Raw genomic sequence first — 18,707 nt, 5'->3', positions numbered from 1 at the left:
AGCTGTGTAATGAAAAACTCTGTTACTACTAAAAGGGGAAACTCGTAAGATGTTTTTATACAGGTATTTTTCGATGCTTTTTTGTCTATGACAGGGTTGGTCCTTTGAAAATAGTTTTTTATTTTTAAATCTTAATTTAGTTAATCTTTATAGCCTATCAATTTACTATACAATTTTTAAGTATGATCTCAAATCAGTCCCACTAATATAAATAATATAATAATTAATTACATGTAGTTACACAATTGTCTAATGAAAATTTGTGGCCAGTGATGTTGTTATTTATGTGCATGACTGTCTGTGTGCATGAAGTCCCTCATAAATAAAATTTAAAAAAAAATCTACACATACAAAGTTGCAGGTAACTAACTGTTAGTGTTATAGGTACCCTAAATAGATCTATATTATTGATAAGTTTTTTAACAGTCAGCTCTTATCTCAATACTAACTTATTTCAGCCTTCTCAACAAAATGGACTAACTAAGTACAAATACTTAGATTGGCATTTATTGAATTTATAGTAATAAATTCAATAAATGCTACGGCTATTTATAATCTTAAGGTATAAAGGTATTTTTTTCATTTATGCTCGAGATTTGATTTGACTGAAGGGTAGTAACTACTCATTTCATCAAAATGTTCAGCGCATCTACTTTAATGACAGCTTAAGTTGAAAAACCTAATTTTTAATGGTCACAGTAGTTATGAAAAATGTATCGATCACAAAATTATTAACAGTTTCCAAACGAAATTAATTTATCATGTTATATTAAACATTCACTAGAATTGTTCCTCATTAATGATGACTTAAATAAACAAAAGTTATCTCATTTACAAATTATTTTCTGTTAGGCACAAAGAATTATCCGTTAAAAGCTTATTTATTAATTATTGTTCGAATTAGTTTTCATGCGTAGTTTTAAATTAGTGTAGGTGATATTGGTGCCAATTCTAACATAAATCTCAAAATGAAACTAAATTGACATTTCAAAAAATAGTAATCATTAAAATCACGAAAAGGACTTTATTATATTAACTAAAAAATAGTTAATATAATAAATCAATGTTTTTTCGACATGTAAATTTCGTTTAGTTTCCAAATTTGCGTGCATCCGAATCGCAATTAGTATTATGTGAAGATAAAAAGACTACTTTGTTTTAGACTTCTCAGATCAGGGTGGAGGTTTTAGCTTAAATTGAGAAATAGAGTTGTGATGAAAGATTTAAAAGAGCAACATAAAATAAACTTGAGTTATTTATAATTAATAAATCTTATAGATAATGATTTATATACATTTGGTACTTACATCATGATCAGGCACATACGAATAAACATGAAGCTTGTCGATCCGTATCGTCCCTTGGAAGGGGTAGAGCAGCGCACCCCTCTGTATCTCCATGGACGTCCAAACGCTCACCGAAGCCTCCCTACCCCTAGCACCGCCTGGCGTTAAAGCCAGGCTCAATTCTTGAGGGATCAGTACTAGAGTCTCCATCTCAGAAGCACATAACAGTTCCTTAAGTCCTTATCACTATAAAGTTAAACACAGTTCAAAGTCACTTTGCGATTAGCCGAAATACGAGTATTCCTGATTGCCAATATCTTCCATCACAATTAACGAGGGTTACTGAGTTTGTATCGACGGTCAGATTGGAATGATCGATGATTTAAGAGACATCGAAAAAAATCGTGTCCCTAAAAATCGTACGTATTTTTTTACGGTGAAGTTTATTGCTCCCGTGCTAATATTGTCCGATAGGGCAATACCGTAAAGGGTGTCTTATGCAGGATGCGCGCGCGTTCTTCTCTCAGCGAACACTGAAGGAAGCGCTAACATTGACCTTAGGCACGGCCGTGATCGCGTTTACAGTTCATTTTTTGTTCGATAAAAAGGAGAGGAGTAAGGCCCTACAAACTTATAACACACCATTAGCACTCTAATTTGAACCTTAGTTTGAGGAACTTAAGGGTGCTCATAGGTGTGTTGTTATGTTTGTAAGAAGTAGTAAGGTGCTCCCCTCCTAAGGCGGCACCTGCAAGCGCGCGCGCCGCCCGTCAGAGCGCCGTAGAGCCTCGGACCGTACACCTGATTCAAACCGAAGTCGGTACGATGCTACCTGTTTCGTTATTTTTTTATTTTAGCATCTGCTAGGCTTTTTAGACGTGACGTTTTAATTGGGGATCAAAGCTTTTTTATTTCGATGGCAGGTTTTGATGATTTTTTTCAAACTGATAACTTAGATTGGAAGATTGTAAGACAGTTTAATAATTTTTGTTTAGTTGAAAAAAATGCACGCAAAACTATTAAAAAAAAAATGAGAGATCAACATATTCTACAAGAAAGCTTAAAACTATTTTGTAAATAAGTTAACTTTATAAATTTGCGTTTTTAATAAGCTTTGACACGAGGTTAATTGGAAAGCATTGAATTAACATAAAGATATAAAAAATAAATTATGGAAAATTTACTTTATAATTTTTTTTTAACCAGTATTTTGTACTCGCGCTATTGGTAATCCCATCATTTATTATGACGCGATGACTTCAAAATACATTTCAAAATAAAATTTACTATAACTTTTGTTTTAAATTTTAGACACGTTTAAGTGCTTTTGAAATTGATAATTAAAATTAGATTACATTACAAAACCCCCATTTCAAAATTGCTTACATTCTCGCAAAACATTCACGTCATTTTTTTATCGTTATTTCAGTATTAGAACTCTTATTTTATGAAAATCAAGGTATTCCATACAAAACTCTAATTTTAAAATAATAATGCGTTATGCAATGGTAGAAACACTTCCGGATCATAAATTTTCTATTGCGAATCAAAATTCTCGCCCAGTCACCTTTGTTGAATTTTCCGAGTACAAATCGATTCAAGCTTTAATGCGGATTGACGTTGAGACACTGACAATGGAATGAATGGAGATGGTGGTCTAACAATAAAAGGTACCTTATACAAAATACGCAAAATCTATACTTTCATATCGCTCCCGAGTTGATTATTTACTGTCTAGATTAATGTTATCAATCGACGACCTCCTCAGCGCAACGGTGAGCGCTGTGAATTTAAGTACGAAATCTCGGATTCGATTCCCGTCAGAGCAATTTGGGAATTTATAATTTCTGAATTTTCTCTGGTCTTGTCTGGTAGGAGGCTTTGGTCGTGGCTAGTTACAATCCGGTAGGGATGATAGACGTGCCGCTAAACAATTTAGTGTTCCGGTGCGATGACGCGTGGAAACTGATTAGGGGTATGATTACAAAACTCCCTAACAGGTTAGCCCGCTACCATCTTAGACTGCATCATCACTTACCATTACTTGAGATTGCAGTCAAGGGCTAACTTGTAGTGGAATAAAAAACCTGCCCACCTATTCAATTCGATACTCGGGCCGGCACAAAATTTCTCCAGGTATATTGGGTTTTCATGTGAAGTCGCAGTATTCCAATAAGCTGTCAGACTAGCTTATTATTACTAACATCTGACTATAGTTAAATCCCACCAACCCAACCAAGAGAGCTGCAAGTTCTATATTCTACGCCTACACAGCCCATTGCCCAGCAGTGGGTCTCTATAGGCTGAGTATAAAAAAAGTAGAAATAATTATGTTACGTACTTAATCCACTCATTATAGGGACGTAGGAACATTAATATGGAACTTGTGGGATTGCGGTTAACGCCAGGTGTGTATGGGTCATCGACATTTTCTGTAGCACGTATAATTTAATCACATCAAACGAAAAACAACTTTAAAACATTAATACGAAGGTTTATATTCAAACGTGTAAATTTAACGTCAGATGTAACGAGCGCCTTGGTACAGGACATCGGTTATATTGATTTTAATTTTAATGTGCAATATTTTTTAATTATAAATACCTACATATTGGATTCAATAATACCGCCTATAATAGAAAAAAAAGGTTATAGGCTTCGACTTCTCTTTTCTCTCTTCATCTTTTAGGGGCATTAAGTAGTAGTAGAGCTTTTTCTAATAGAGCTCGTTCCGGGAACTACTACCGCCATACTGTGTTCCGGTCTCAAAGTCATGTGGGTGTAATTAGGTACAGGAGGCTCAATACTTATCCATCAGGTTGCTGGACACAGGGTAGCAAGTTGCAGGATGTTGTTTTTATAGGCGAAGGCCCTTCTCATTGTGGAAGGAGATCCTTGCCCTGTAATTGGCCGGTAATGGGTTGTTGTGATGAAGATGCTGACTAAACGTTAAAATATAGTGACTAAAAATCATATTTTTATTTTTTGAACGGGAGAGAAAAAATGAGAATAAATCATTTTTTTTCTCCCGTCGTCTTTAAATCCGAGGAGAGAGGATCTTAGGAGAGAAGTTTCGGCTGCGGCTAGTTACCTTACTATCAAAGAGTTTCTATCAAGCAACTTTACTTTCTTAAATGATTATAATAATTCGAAATTTTAGTAAAAACTTGACATGTATAACATAAGTTATCTCAGTGACCGGTACGGACGTCTTTACGTGTTCTCTGAAACACAGAACAATCAACCTTAGAATGTAATGGAAAATCAGGATCTGTACGGCTATAATGCGTTATAACGTGACCTTAAAAAGCCCATGAATTTTGAATTTTTTGAATATGAAAGTCCACAGTTGGACTAAAAGCCTCTCCCAGCGGCAGAGCTTAGAAAATTGATAGAGTTAATTGTTAAAACCAGTAGAGTGTGGTATGTTTATTAATTCACTAACAATAATAAAATATTAAACAGTGGGAGTAGAGAGAGTAATTTAACCGTACAAAAATACATACTCCACTTTTACTCGAGATAAAAATGACTCTACATATTGCAACGTTATATGCATCAGTAAACCGATCGGATACTTAGCTATATGAAGTCACAATCGTCACGAAAGAAAAGTCATGTGCACCAATGGACGTCCACTGCTGGACAAAGGTCTTTTGTTGGGAGTTCCAAATACCACGGTCTTGTCAAGTTTGGGTCTAGCGGTTCCCTTCGACTCCTCGTCGGGGGTCTACCAACGCTGCGTTTGCCGGTGCGAAGTCGTCTATATCAAACCTTGGGACCCGAACGTTCATCGGTTCTCCGAGCTATGTCACTTATAGCTTCGCGACTCTCTGTTCTATGTCGGTAACTCTGGTTCTTCTAACGATCTCCTTATTCCTTATTTTATCACGTAGAGATACTCCAAGCATAGCTCTCCCAACTGATTCACCTTTAGCCTTCTTATAAGGCCCACAGTTGTTGATTAACAAGTCCATCCACCGGGTTAGATGTACGATACAACAGAATCAACAAGGCAAACAGCCATTATCTTATCTATATATATAAAAGAGAAAGTGTGTGGGTATGTTCCGTATAGGCTCAGAAACGGCTGGACCGATTTAAATGAAACTTTCAGGGAATCTCCGGATTGACCTGGCGAGTAATCCTGTAAAGTTTTGTGACGATGGGAGCACTCCTATTTTTGAACTGTCAAACTATCAAATACAGCTTTTATTTACTATGATGATATTCTACTGTTAGGTGTACATGGGTGTAGATAATGATCTTCACCCGCTCGAAAAGAGAATAAATACGGAGAGAAATAAATGATTTAATATATTATGAGACTTAAGTTAAAAACTTAATGATGTTTAAATAAAATAAAGCAAAATCTAGCCCGGCGAAGCGGGCTGGGTACACAAGTATGATACTAAAAGTTTTTTTTTTCAAATGAGTTTCAAACAATCAAATACTATGTGGTCTCTAGAAAACAAGATGATTTGTGTTTTCAACTTCCTTGAGAACCCTTTACGTCGAGGTTTTAAAAGTATATGGCTCTAATTGGCTTTCCATAGCATCACTATAGGTACATACTATATTGTAGGTATATACGGTCTAAGTGTTACTTATTAAAATTCCAATTTAGCAACTAAGTATGCAAGATTGTGTTGCAAGTATCAATAAATTCTGAAGAATATGGCCTCAAAATAATAGTTTGATTAGAGAGTGTATATTAACTGTTGTTTAAGCTCCATTTTATCTGAGTACATGCTTAACTATTTAGATTGCTATCATATTAAGTGCTTAGTAGTTTTGAAACATAAAGCATTTCTCTATGAAATCTCGTTTATTATTGAAGTGTTTATCAAGGAACTGACTAGGTGTTTATTAATATAACTGTCGTATCATGTAGATTCAGAAATAAAAGAGAGCCAGAGCTACTCAGTAGGTACAACAGTTATTTATTTAAACGCTGTATTTGCACACCACTACACAGTTAGGAAAATAGAGGACGAATAGAGAGAAACACAAAAACTGGAGTACAAAACAAAAGGCGGCCTTATCGCTTAAAAGCAATTTCTGCCAGGCAACAAATAGGTGGTGTAAAATTATTATAAACCTACGTTCAAATAACTACATACGAATACATACAAAATATACACAAAAAAAAATAATAAGTATATATAAATAATAAAAGTTATAATTATGTCGGCACGTCAAAGTTGTTACAAGCAATGTTAAGCTTTTAAAGAGATTCTACAGTCCTTTTTTTTCATAGGGAAGTCCTCTTTGGTATACCACCTCGCCACCGGGAAATATTATGCTGAATTCCTACCGACTAAAACCCCACTGTATTCCAAATCCTACATCAAAAAGGGAAAGCTTTCGCACACGTCGGCGATGATTACAACGCCCGTAGTGTAACTTATAAAATTAACAAATTTTATAAGTTACACTACGGGCGCCTAATCGGTATTATTTGTACAGAATTGCCAAATTTAACCGACAAAACTCCAAAAAACATGAAACATGAGAACTTAAACTGATGTCGTATCAATGTCTACTCTTAGGCATATCTTCACTTGAAAATTACGAGGTTGATGCATAATTATATCATTAATGCTCGGGCAGATATAAGCTTAGCTTCTTTATGTATTAGGCCCGTAACCTCGATCGCCTTAGGTTCTCCCATTGTGTTATACGGGGAAACTAAAAAATAACATACGGGGAAACTAAAAAATAAGATATATAGGTATATTCAAATTAAAAAAAATTAAAATAATTATTTAATTCAAGTACCTAGGCCTAGTTTATAATCATTTATGAAACGACAAGACAGTCTGTTTGCAGTGACTCGGAAGGCAGATTTCACTGAGAAGAGCCTGCAAAAAACTAAGCAGATTGCTCTTTACCAAAATCATTTCAAAGTCGAAAAATCTTTAGAATTTTTCTGTTTCGTGGCAAATGAGAGCGGAGTGGCTTACTAGTTTAGTTGCGTTCCTAGGATCTATCCGAAATGTACTACAATGCCAATTTAGATGAATGATCGTAATTTAATATTAGGTAAGTACCTATATTTCAGTTTTTTTTTATAAAAGAAAACAAAAAAAAAACTAAAATTGACAACCCTAATTAATAGGAATTACTTGAGATGCATTTAAACCTGTAAGTGTGAATTATTGTTTAAACATTTATATATTTATGTACCTAATAATGTTACTTATATACGTATAGTTGTAAGAAAAGTAATTGTTTTAAAAAAATTACGAAATCAAGCAGTCCCAGCGAAACTGATGGATACAAGTTGTATTAAACCGTGGAGTTTGGCAATCTAACAGTAACAAGACAGGCAGGAAACAAGATTCATTCAGTGAAATATATATATAAGAAAGATTTCTTCAGTGGATCTTTGTACCAGTAGTATAGCTTTTTGTGACAGTGCTCGTCTGGAGAAATATTTTCTACAGCATTGCTTATTTCTGCCGCCAAGGCAAGCAATTAATTAATGCTTTAGAACAAAATTTTATTAAATATCTCTTATCTATCTATCTATCTATCTATATATATATAAAAGTGAAAGTGTGTGGGTATGTTCCGTATAGGCTCCGAAACGGCTGGACCGATTTCAATGAAACTTTCAGGGAATCTCCGGATTGAGCTGGCAAGTAATCCTGTAAAGTATTGTAACGATCGGAGCACTCCTATTTTATAACTGTCAACTGTCAAATACAGCTTTTATTTACTATGATGATATACTATTGTTGGGTGTATTTGGGTGTAGATAATGATCTTCACCAGACCGAGAAGAGAATAGAAGAGAATGAATACGGAGAGAAATAAATGATTTAATATATTATGAGACTTAAATTAAAAATTTAATGATGTAAGTTTATTGTTTAAATAAAATAAAGCAAAATCTAGCCCGGCGAAGCGGGCTGGGTACGCTAGTCTCTTATATATTTTAAGGCTGTAACATAAAATTTACTTTATTTTAATTATTAATTATTGATCATTTTTATTTTTGCTTTTTATATTAATATTTATAAAACAAAAAAATGCAAGACGTTCATAAGTGCTGTAACTTAATTGAATAAAGATTTGATTGATTTTTTTTATTTTTTTTACAATCGCCATCTATCCCCAATTTAAGCGTAGCTTGTGTATGGGTACTAAGATGACTGATGAATATTTTCTATAAATAATAAACATAAATACTTAGAATATACATATAAACACCCAGACACTGAAAAACATTCGTGCTCACCACACAAACATTTTCCAGTAGTGGGAATCGAACCCACGGCCTTGGACTCAGAAAGTAGGGTGCGCTGCAAACTGCGCCAATCAATGATTGAATGATTGATTGAATTTTTGTATACCGGTCTGACAAGCGTGGTTGCCGGTGTAATTACAGGCATATGAGGTTTAACACCTACGGTTGATATTTTCAGGGTGACGCTTTTTAGAATGATTTCCTTGCATGCTTTGCGAAGAGTCACACTGTTTGTAAGTGATGGTTTTCCACTTACCATTACGTGGACCATAATCTTGGTCCGCCAAATACTTCGGTTAGATCGTTAATTGAAAATCGTTTTGTGATAATAAAGATTTTTTTTTAAACATCACCGTCAAATGGGTTGTCTGGAGGAGATCGCTTGAAGCGATAAGACCGCCTTTGCGCATCTTATATAAATATTTTTATTGTTTTTGTTATTTCTTGTTTTCAGTTTTAATTTGTGCAACAAATACTTTATCTATCTATGTATCTATCAATTTTAGAATATTACCTACAGTATAGCTTTTTTAACATACATACTCATAGGAAACCATAATGTTTAGAAGAACAAAGTCAAAATTCATAAAATTATTTAATTTGAAAAAAAAAAAATGGCTGCGCCCAAACTGGGTCCACATACGTTAAATATTTTTTTTTTTAAATAAATAAATATATATAATACTACAATACACACAACGCCATCTAGCCCCAAAGTAAGCATAGCTTGTGTTATGGGTACTAAGATGGCTGATGGATATCTTTATGAATATAATACACGTAAATACTTGTAATATACTGATAAACACCCAGACACTGAAAAACATTCATGTTCATCACACAAACATTTCCCAGTTGTGGGAATCGAACCCATGGCCTTGGACTCAGAAAGCAGGGTCGCTGCCCACTGCGCCAATCGGCTGTCAAATATTGTATTGTTATTTTAAATATTGTATAATAGATGTAACATTACGTGATGTGCTGAATGAATTGAAATTTAACAATGGAATCCAAAAAGTTTAAGCTTACCCCGAACCGCAATCGTGCATTTGAGCAAAGATGGCATCTCTCAACGAATCGCTCACACCGGTCACAATAAGAAAGTACCTGCCTCGGACAGATTTATATTATTATGTATTGTTTAAAAAAATCTTACCATAACTCACGTGGCCGGAGCTTAAGAGGCGTGGCGGGGGCGTGGCCTCGTTCGCCCCGCCTCCCCCCGCGCGGTGCCTTACCGTGCAAGTATTGTAAAGGTTTCCGATACGATTGGTCGAATTGCAGGTTATTGTTTACTTTACGGCCTAAATTTTTGAAATGAGTTGGTTTTGTTTGCATCATACTGTAATATTTTAAATAAAAAAGTGCGATTGTCGGTTTATTGTTACGTTTATCTTTCACGCAGCAACGTACCAGGGTAATTTTCACGTCACAAACGCCCTGGACACTAAATACGAAGGCAACCGTGGTTAGGTATATCAAAATATTAAAATTGCGTTTGTTTCGAAATAGGATCGTTATACTGTAATAATTTAAATGTAAAAGTTTGATTTTTCATTCAGGTATTTTGTTGTTAATCTTTTAGGCAACAAAGCAGCCTTTTACGTCATTAACGCCCTGGCCACTCCATTTGGTACTCAGCCCAGTAGGTATAGTATACCTAACACCACTGTTGGTAAAATCATTGAAGACATTTAAGGACACCGTAGTGTTGTGGGTGAAGCTCTATATCTCTCTCTTTATTATGAGACAGGATGGTACCAAGCAGTAGGACTGTAGGGGGTCGTGAGGTACATAGTGGCTTATTTCTGAATCTCTGACAAAGTAAGACAAGACAGTTTGCTTATTTACTTAATTTTTTATCAGGTAATACGTGATTAAACACTGCGCATCATTCATCCTGGACCTTCTACAATATTACGAGATACTTCACATTATGATAATATATGAGCAGTTGCTGAGACTACTAATGAACAACAATTAAAATCTCGCTTGATTATTTATAAAAACAGTAATTAAAAAAATTAAATAAGGTACTAAGCCAACCATGGTATTAACTTCAAGTCCCTACAAAAATGAAATAGAAAATTAAAACATAATTAAGGGAAAGAAGCTTGTACTAGATATTAATGTGACTGCAATAATTTAAACATTATAAGTAAGAATAAACTTACAGTGCAATATACTAGGTTAAATAAAATTCATAATTCTTTTAAAGGAAATTGCATACAATTCTACAATAAACTACCAATTGATATCTTGGAGATGTCTCTTAAAAAGTACAAAGTTTGTATTAAACGTAAGCTTATAGAAAAGTCCTATTAAAGTATAAAGGACAACGTAAACGATAAAAAAGCTTGGGTGTAAATTATTGCTCTAACCAGGTTGCTCTTCTAATAATTTAAAATGATATTGTTAGATATTGATAACAAAAAAAAAAACCCGGCTAAGTTTGTTGTGGGCTTCTTCTTAGACCAGGACGCGTTTGGAACCCTCGTAGCTTTAGTTTTAAGTTTACGAATGTGGTTATCGCCATCATCTCACTACCGTGTGGTTCTTATGTACGCATCAAAAGTGCCACCTGTATAAAGATATTTTTGACTTGACTTGACTAATAAAATTAAAACAGAAAAAGGAATACATAAAACTATAGATGAAACTTAAAGCAAGAAGAATAAAAAAATAAAAGCTAAAGGATCCTGTTTATGCCAACTATGTAAAGAAGTTCGTGAAGAAAACATGATCCAGTGTATAAAATGTAAAGGTATAAAAATTAAAAAATATATGTGTGATATCTGTGTTCAATCTCAATAATTTTCTTACTATTATTTTGTAATTTAATTACTTAGAAGTTTGGTTTGCCTTTATAAATAAAAATGCTTTAAGTTTATCTCAGACTGTATGTTTGTAAGTTGTTCATGTGATCTCTGGTTATAAGGTATTTTTCTATATAGTTTATTATTACGTTCAATTAAGTTAATGTACTTATATTTTCTAGGTACGACTTAGGCTATAAGTGGTATGAATTAGGCAATTAGACGCCTTAATCGTACCGAAGGTATATTTTTGAAAAACGTTAAAATACCTAAATTTAATAATTTTTAAAAAATTTTTAAAATTATTATTTTTAAATTTAATAAAAGATCTTTAAGTTTATATGATTGTCAATTAAAAGCCAACTAAATATAGATTCAATAAAAGTAGAACATTTTTTTATATTTCAATCGCACTGAATATTACAGTATAATTTCCTTAGGGGGTACGACTTAAGCAACCTTATACACAATATTATAAATGTGAAAATGTGGGTGTTTGTTAGTCACACAAAAACGGCTGAAAGGATTTGGATGAATTTTGGCATGCATGTAGCCTTTGACATGAAAAAGAACATTAGTTACATTTTATTCCGATTCTTTAAATAGTTTCCGAGGGAAAATTGAAAATTGTTGACGAGCTAAGCCGCGGGCAGACAGTTTTGAAATTTGGTATGCATGTCACCTATGCTCCTATGAAAACTGACTTACACGTAAATTTTATTAAATTTTTCATTACTTTCAAATTTTGCATTTCTTCTTTGACCCATTTCTTAAGTCCACGCAGACGAAGTCGCGGGCAGAAGCTAGTTAAAAAAAAAACAACCAGCATTTCTGAATATATATATTTTTTTATTTTTATATTTTTTTATTTTATATTTTATTTTTTTTTTTATTTGTTCTCGATTTATTTGCCCTAATCCTAAGGTTGTCTGGCAGAGATCGCTTTTGAGCGATATTAATAAGGCCGCCTTTGTGTTTCCTTCTATTTGTCCTTTATTTTCCTAACTGTGTAGTGGTGTACAAATTAAGAGTTTAAATAAATAAATAAATATAAACAAATATTTAATATTGGTCGAAAACTACCTGTTTCCTACCTGTTTCAAAGTTTATAAACTTTAAATTTTTTTTTGTTGCTTTATTAAATGTGATATTACAAGTTTTTGTTTCCTGTATTTTTTTTAATTTGTTATCAGGTGTAATGCAGAGTTATATTATTATTATTAGGTAATCTTCGCCACATTTGGCATGGAAAGATTTTTGACATAGTTCGAAACACTACAGTATGTAGGTATATACCTATTATGTTCGTCATTAAAGATAATAACATGACCGAGTCTGGACTATTCATTAGATACATAGGTACTATTGATCGTTATCTCAGATACAATGAACAGATTAAAATCGATTTTATCAAAACATAGATCGCTATCGTTTCGAATGCTTGACATTATTTTTTTATTTTCCATTACTGTTGTACATATACCAAGATTTCATGATAATATAATGGAAAGAAGATGCCCATTTACTTACTTTCAGCACCAGAGTTGCAGTTTAGGGATAACTTGTACCTAGTAGGATAAAACCAAAACTGAGAATAGAATCCTTAAAGAGAGTCGATTGAAACCACGATTTTTAATTTTAAAGTCAGTACCTATAACTAAAAATCTAGTTAGATCAGAAAATCTAGTTAGTCAGAAATCTAGTTCAAGTAAAACAAGATTTCTGAAATAAAATAATATATGATATAAAAAAAAAACCAGGTTATAATACCTGGTTTTTTTTTTATACTATTACTATTATATACTAAAAACTATTATTTTTTTATTTATTTATACACTTTATTTGTACACCACAAATAGGAAAAAAAAACAATTGACACAACAAAAATAAACTTAAAAAGTAGGATACAAAGGGCGGCCTTATCGCTTATTAGCGAACAGGCAACCTTAGGATTAGGAAAACCAAGGGAAACCGATTGGTGGGGTGTATTATTATAATTATAACAGTAAATAATATACCAATAGACATACGAGGTTGTTCCTACGAGATACCAATGTTATGTACCTACCTAAATATCTTATAAGTAGATATGTATTTAAAATTTTTGCCTAGTTATCATCATTACTGTAGTAGGTATCTAAGTAAGTATTCGAACAGTGCGTGTTGCCAGTGATGACCTATGGTTCAGAAACATGGTCGCTATATATGTGCCTCATAAGAAGGCACAGAGTCACTCAGCGAGCGATGGAGAGAGTTATGCTCGGAGTATCTCCACGTGATCAAATCTGAAATATAGAGAATCGTAGAAGAATCAGATTTACCGATATAGCTCAACGAGTCGCGATGTTATAATAGTTCGGAGAAAGGATGGACGTTGTTGTCCCAAGGTGGAGTGGCAGCCCAGCGCTGGTAAGCTCAGCGTTGGTCGACTCCCAACGTGGTGGACAACGCGTCGCGGATAGCCGCTGGATCCAAGCGACACAAACCGTGGAATTTGGAACTCCTTACAAAATACCTATGTTCTGCAGTGGACGTCTATCGGTTGATATGATAACCCAAATCAGAAGTGTTTAAGCCAAAGTCCACCACTCTCGCTTAATACGGATTGGTAGAACACACATGAAGAACTTTACGGATAACTCTCAGAGCCGGGTTTCCTCATGATATTTTCCTTTACTTAAAAATAAAGTGAAATCTTATTTATTTAAAAACGCACCTTATTTCGCTAAATCAGAGTAGCGTCCAACCGTTGCCGGATCCAACTTCGTCCCACCGAAAAGGTGACCAAAACCCTAACCCTAGGTTATCATCGCTTTTATTATTTAGCCATTTTAGTGCCTAAATTGGATGAATAAACGTTATTTATTTGAGCTGGAAAAAAACATCATCTGTTCTCAAGTAGCAATATGATTCAGTTATAAGTTGTTGGTCGAATACTTATCGGTTACCTAGATATCATTTATTAATCCGACATGAGTCTGAAGTCATACTAATGTACTCAGTACTAAGTAATCTGATTGCTAAAAATAGAAATTAGTAATTAGTTAGGTAGATATATTAAAGTCAGTTTACCCTTTGCATTGATTGCATTAAATATTAATACCGTCGTTTATAGAGTTCCGTACCGCGTAACCTACCTACTTAGATATACTTGTTGAATTTTCAGACGGGCAGTAATAGAACAGCTCGTCTGGGGAAGTACTACTACCATGCCTAGTAGTAGTGGAGCTTTTAGTGAGCTCGTCTAAGTACTTACTACCAAAGCTTATTTCTGCTGCTAAGCATGCTAAATTTACAGAAGAGCTAATAGAGATAAATAAAATAAATAAATATACTACGACAATACACACATCGCCATCTAGCCCCAAAGTAAGCATAGCTTGTGTTATGGGTACTAAGATGACTGATGAATAATTATATGAATAATATACATAAATACTTATAATATACAGATAAACACCCAGACACTGAAAAACATTCATATTCATCACACAAACATTTTCCAGTTGTGGGAATCGAACCCACGGCCACGACTCAGAAAGCAGGTTCGCTGCCCACTGCGCCAGTCAGCCGTCAAATAGATAGTAGAGATTTGGCGGTAGAAGTCGTCGGTTGAAGTAGTATCACCATGGTTATTTCTGCAGCAGCATTGTTCCAATGCTGTTTTCCGTCTGAAATGTGTGATTGCCGGTGTAATAACAGTCAGATTAGGCTTAAAACCTTCACCTCAGGTTGATGAACACAGATCAGCTATTTGCAGTACCTACGTGTTCCCTGCGAAGTAAGTATTGGCTATAAACAGAGCACTGTTTATAGCCAATGGTTTTTACCTTACCATCAGCAGCAGGTGGGCCATCTGCTTGCATCCGTCGATTGTCAAGCTCAAGTTCTATCGTGCATGGAGTACATGGCATGGCTCTGCCAAGTATCAGCTTGATGCCCTGGATTCGGTGGTTCGCCGTGCTAGAAGGCTCATCGGTGACCTAGCCAATAAAAAACTTCAGAGTTTGGAGCATATATTTCGGAGAGTGTACTCAAGAACTATTTGATCTAGTTCCCCCTCTCGCCTTTTTACCATCGAACCGCGAGGCACCTTAAGGATCTGCATCCCTACGTGGTCAATATACCGCGGACGCGTACGAAGCGCTTCGCATCTTCGTTTCTGATCCGCACCGCTAGGATCTGGAATGCCCTTCCAGCTTCCATTTTCCCCAGGGCCTACAATATGAGTACCTTAAAATCAAGAGTGAATAGGCATCTTCTAGGCAAGCGCGCTCCACCTTAAGCTGCATCATCGCTTACCATCAGGTGTGATTGCAGTCAAGCGCTCGTCTATAACCGTAAAAAAAAAAAAAAATTACTACTACATAAAGAAAAGACCAGAACACGATTCCACTATTTATCTTGCACTAAGATTAATCTGTAAAGTAACAGGCTATTTTTAACTGGTACCAAAAATCAAAAAGACAGACACTTTCGCATATGTACCTATTAGTGTAGATAGTATAGATTGGTTTAGAAAAAGCACTTAATTAAAAAAAATAAACTAAGTTTTCTCCTCGAAAGGCTACAGTAAGACCCCTTAATCCTTTCGGATACGATCAAATAAACAAACATTTCCGAGTGAGATATTCCAAAGTGACATCATCTGGTATTAGTTTCCAGTATTGTAATGATCCTACATAGGATGGACGTTAAGCGGTTTACACGAGCGTCATCCTGTGACGTGTACAGTTGACCCCAAATACATTAGACTGGCGAAGTAAATAATATTTTTTTAATTTAAGTACCTAATAATACTTTTTTAAGTAATACCTATTAGTATCTTGCAATATTTTACTAGAATAGTTATAATATACTTTGTATCAACTTTGAAATTGGGCCTAAGTATATACCGTTGGCGTTGCCCATCCATTTACTAGCCTCAGTAAACGTTGCTTACCGAGCGCAATCGACTATTTTTCCGGTTTAGTCAATCTCTCGATTACTAGCGATAATTTTTTTAGTGAATTAAAAGTATAATAGGTGAGGTGAAGCCATTGTAATAGGCCCCCGGGAAGGTCATTTGTGAAGCATTGTCATACACACAAAGCTTATTGCAAAAGTGTGTCTGTCTCATTATTTATCAATTTACTATGTCTTTGTTGACCTAAACCTTCACCAATCTTGATGAATTTTGACATAAGAATGGCTTTATTTTGGAGACGACAAAGACTACTTTGTATCTCGAAAGATATCTCTAGGCCTAGCAGCAAAATTCGATCTTGAAATAATTTTGCATAGACATAGCTCTCATCCTGGACATAGACTAATTTTTACGCTCGAGCAAGTTAACTGTTTCTACATTGGGTAAACAGCTAATTTGAATAAGGAGAGAATAAACATATTCTAGGCAAGTATTCCATAAGCACTTTAGGAAATTTCTGAACTTTCCATCAGTTGAGATTGTGATCAAGAAATATGATTCACAGTCACAATCAAAAAATATGATTTAAAAAATATTACTATTATTGAAATCAAAACAGTGCTTTAAATAATATTCCTTTTTGCATTGCAAAGATAGGTATATGTAGGTACATGGTCAATGGAATTCCTAATAAATCACTACATTAATATACATATAAATGTTCAAAATAATCAATAAATACAGGTGGATCAGTGTATAAACTTTGAGCAGGATACAACAAATCTTATCATTATGTTTGGTGTATTAAAAAGGATTTAAATGTGTTAATCAATCTATGGTAAAACGGAAAATAACGATTTTTATGATCCATTTTATTTATTATCATCGTTATTTTCTTTATCCTAATTGATTTCCACAGGATAAATAAATAATAAATAAATAAAAATACTACGACATTACACACATCGCCACCTAACCCCAAAGTAAGCGTAGCTTGTGTTATAGGTACTAAGATAGCGGATGAATATTTCTATGAATATTATATTATTACACAGAATTACTTATAATATACAGATAAACACCCAGACACTGAAAAACATTCATTTTCATCACACAAACATTTTCCAGTTGTGGGAATCGAACCCACGGCCACGGCTCAGAAAGCAGGGTCGCTGCCCACTGCGCCAGTCGGCCGTCAGGATGGACACAGACCTCTTTTATCATCAGAAAGGTCGAAGTATGCACACGTACGTGTATGTCTATACACGTAGTATGTATAGGCATACACGTACCTTTATATTCCAATGAAGGTGTTTCGAGATAATGTACTCCGAATCTCAGGAAAGGATTATCAGGTGCGAGTAATAATGATCAGGACCAACGCAATGGCCTTATGTGTTGTTCAAACTGAAAGGAATGGCTAAATACTTCTCTCCCCTCCAATGTATTATTGATTAGCTGCGTCTAATATAAATCTGATTTCTAAAAAGTTTGCCATGAAAACTATAGCTCTTGGAGTTTTCTGGGGCTCAAAGTAGCCTATGTTACGTAATGTTCACAAAATTATAAATGTCTCTACACAATTTACCATTTCCTACAGCTTCAATTACGCCAAAATAACTTGTTGGTTCGGTCTGATTCTTTTCATTATTTCGTTGGCAGACCAGAAAATTAGTTTGATCGGTCATTTCGTCGGGCGCAGGGGGACGGATCGCACTTTTTTTTCGTCTTCATCCTCGTGAGGGGCAGATTAGGAGGACAGATAGCAATAATTGGAGGGTATAATCTGTTTCAAATGCATATTTTAGGCAAATCCGTTAAGTAGCTTTTGCGTGAAAGAATAACAAACATCCATATATTCATACATCCTTTCAAATTTTTAATATTAATAGACGTCATTATGAGTTTGCTCTCAAATTCAAAAATTCAAAATTAATTTTTCTTAAGGAGGCCTTAATATTAGCATTTAGAAACTTCAAGTATGTCTTGCAAGGACTCTACCAGCGGTATTGTAAGATCAAAGCAGGGTGGCGTGCTTCCAAGCCAAATTGTCATTAAGAAATTCCTAAATAGTAGGTATAGTAAACTCGATGTATTAAATATGTTTTGATACATTCTTTAAACTTATGTAAAGTTAAATCTTAAATTACCTTCGGTGTCTTGTTATAAAAGCATATACCTCCACAAAGGTTTTCTGCACTTTTCTATGACGCTTTTGATATTACTGCAACATTATGCTTTCAAAACTAATTAGCATTTAGTATATCATTAATCCGCTGGGCCAGCGTGGCGGACTACAGCCGCGTGTGGAAGATCGGTGCCCTACATAAAGCCGGTAATGTGTTGATATGGTGATGATTAAGATCTTCACCATCGTGATGATGAAGTTCTGAAGGCTGTAAAATGCTTTTTAGGCAAATAATATGTTTTGAATCTATTGAGAT

General features: G+C 34.5%; 1 protein-coding gene across 1 annotated transcript in view; it reads right to left on the bottom strand.

The window, feature by feature from the left end:
- The window catches only part of LOC120627507 (zinc finger protein 177-like), an 87,995-nt gene extending 86,229 nt beyond the window's left edge, over window positions 1-1,766 (bottom strand). Inside the window, exon 1 of the mRNA XM_039895511.1 lies at window positions 1,308-1,766. Within this exon, the coding sequence (XP_039751445.1) occupies window positions 1,308-1,496 (189 nt within the window). The 5' untranslated portion in view covers window positions 1,497-1,766. The remainder of the gene's footprint in view (window positions 1-1,307) is intronic.
- Between the last annotated feature and the right edge of the window lie 16,941 nt (window positions 1,767-18,707).

Source organism: Pararge aegeria, chromosome 11 (genome assembly GCF_905163445.1).
Source record: "Pararge aegeria chromosome 11, ilParAegt1.1, whole genome shotgun sequence".
Classification (NCBI taxonomy): Eukaryota; Metazoa; Arthropoda; class Insecta; order Lepidoptera; family Nymphalidae; genus Pararge; species Pararge aegeria.
This window is presented reverse-complemented; position numbering and strand designations above follow the sequence as displayed.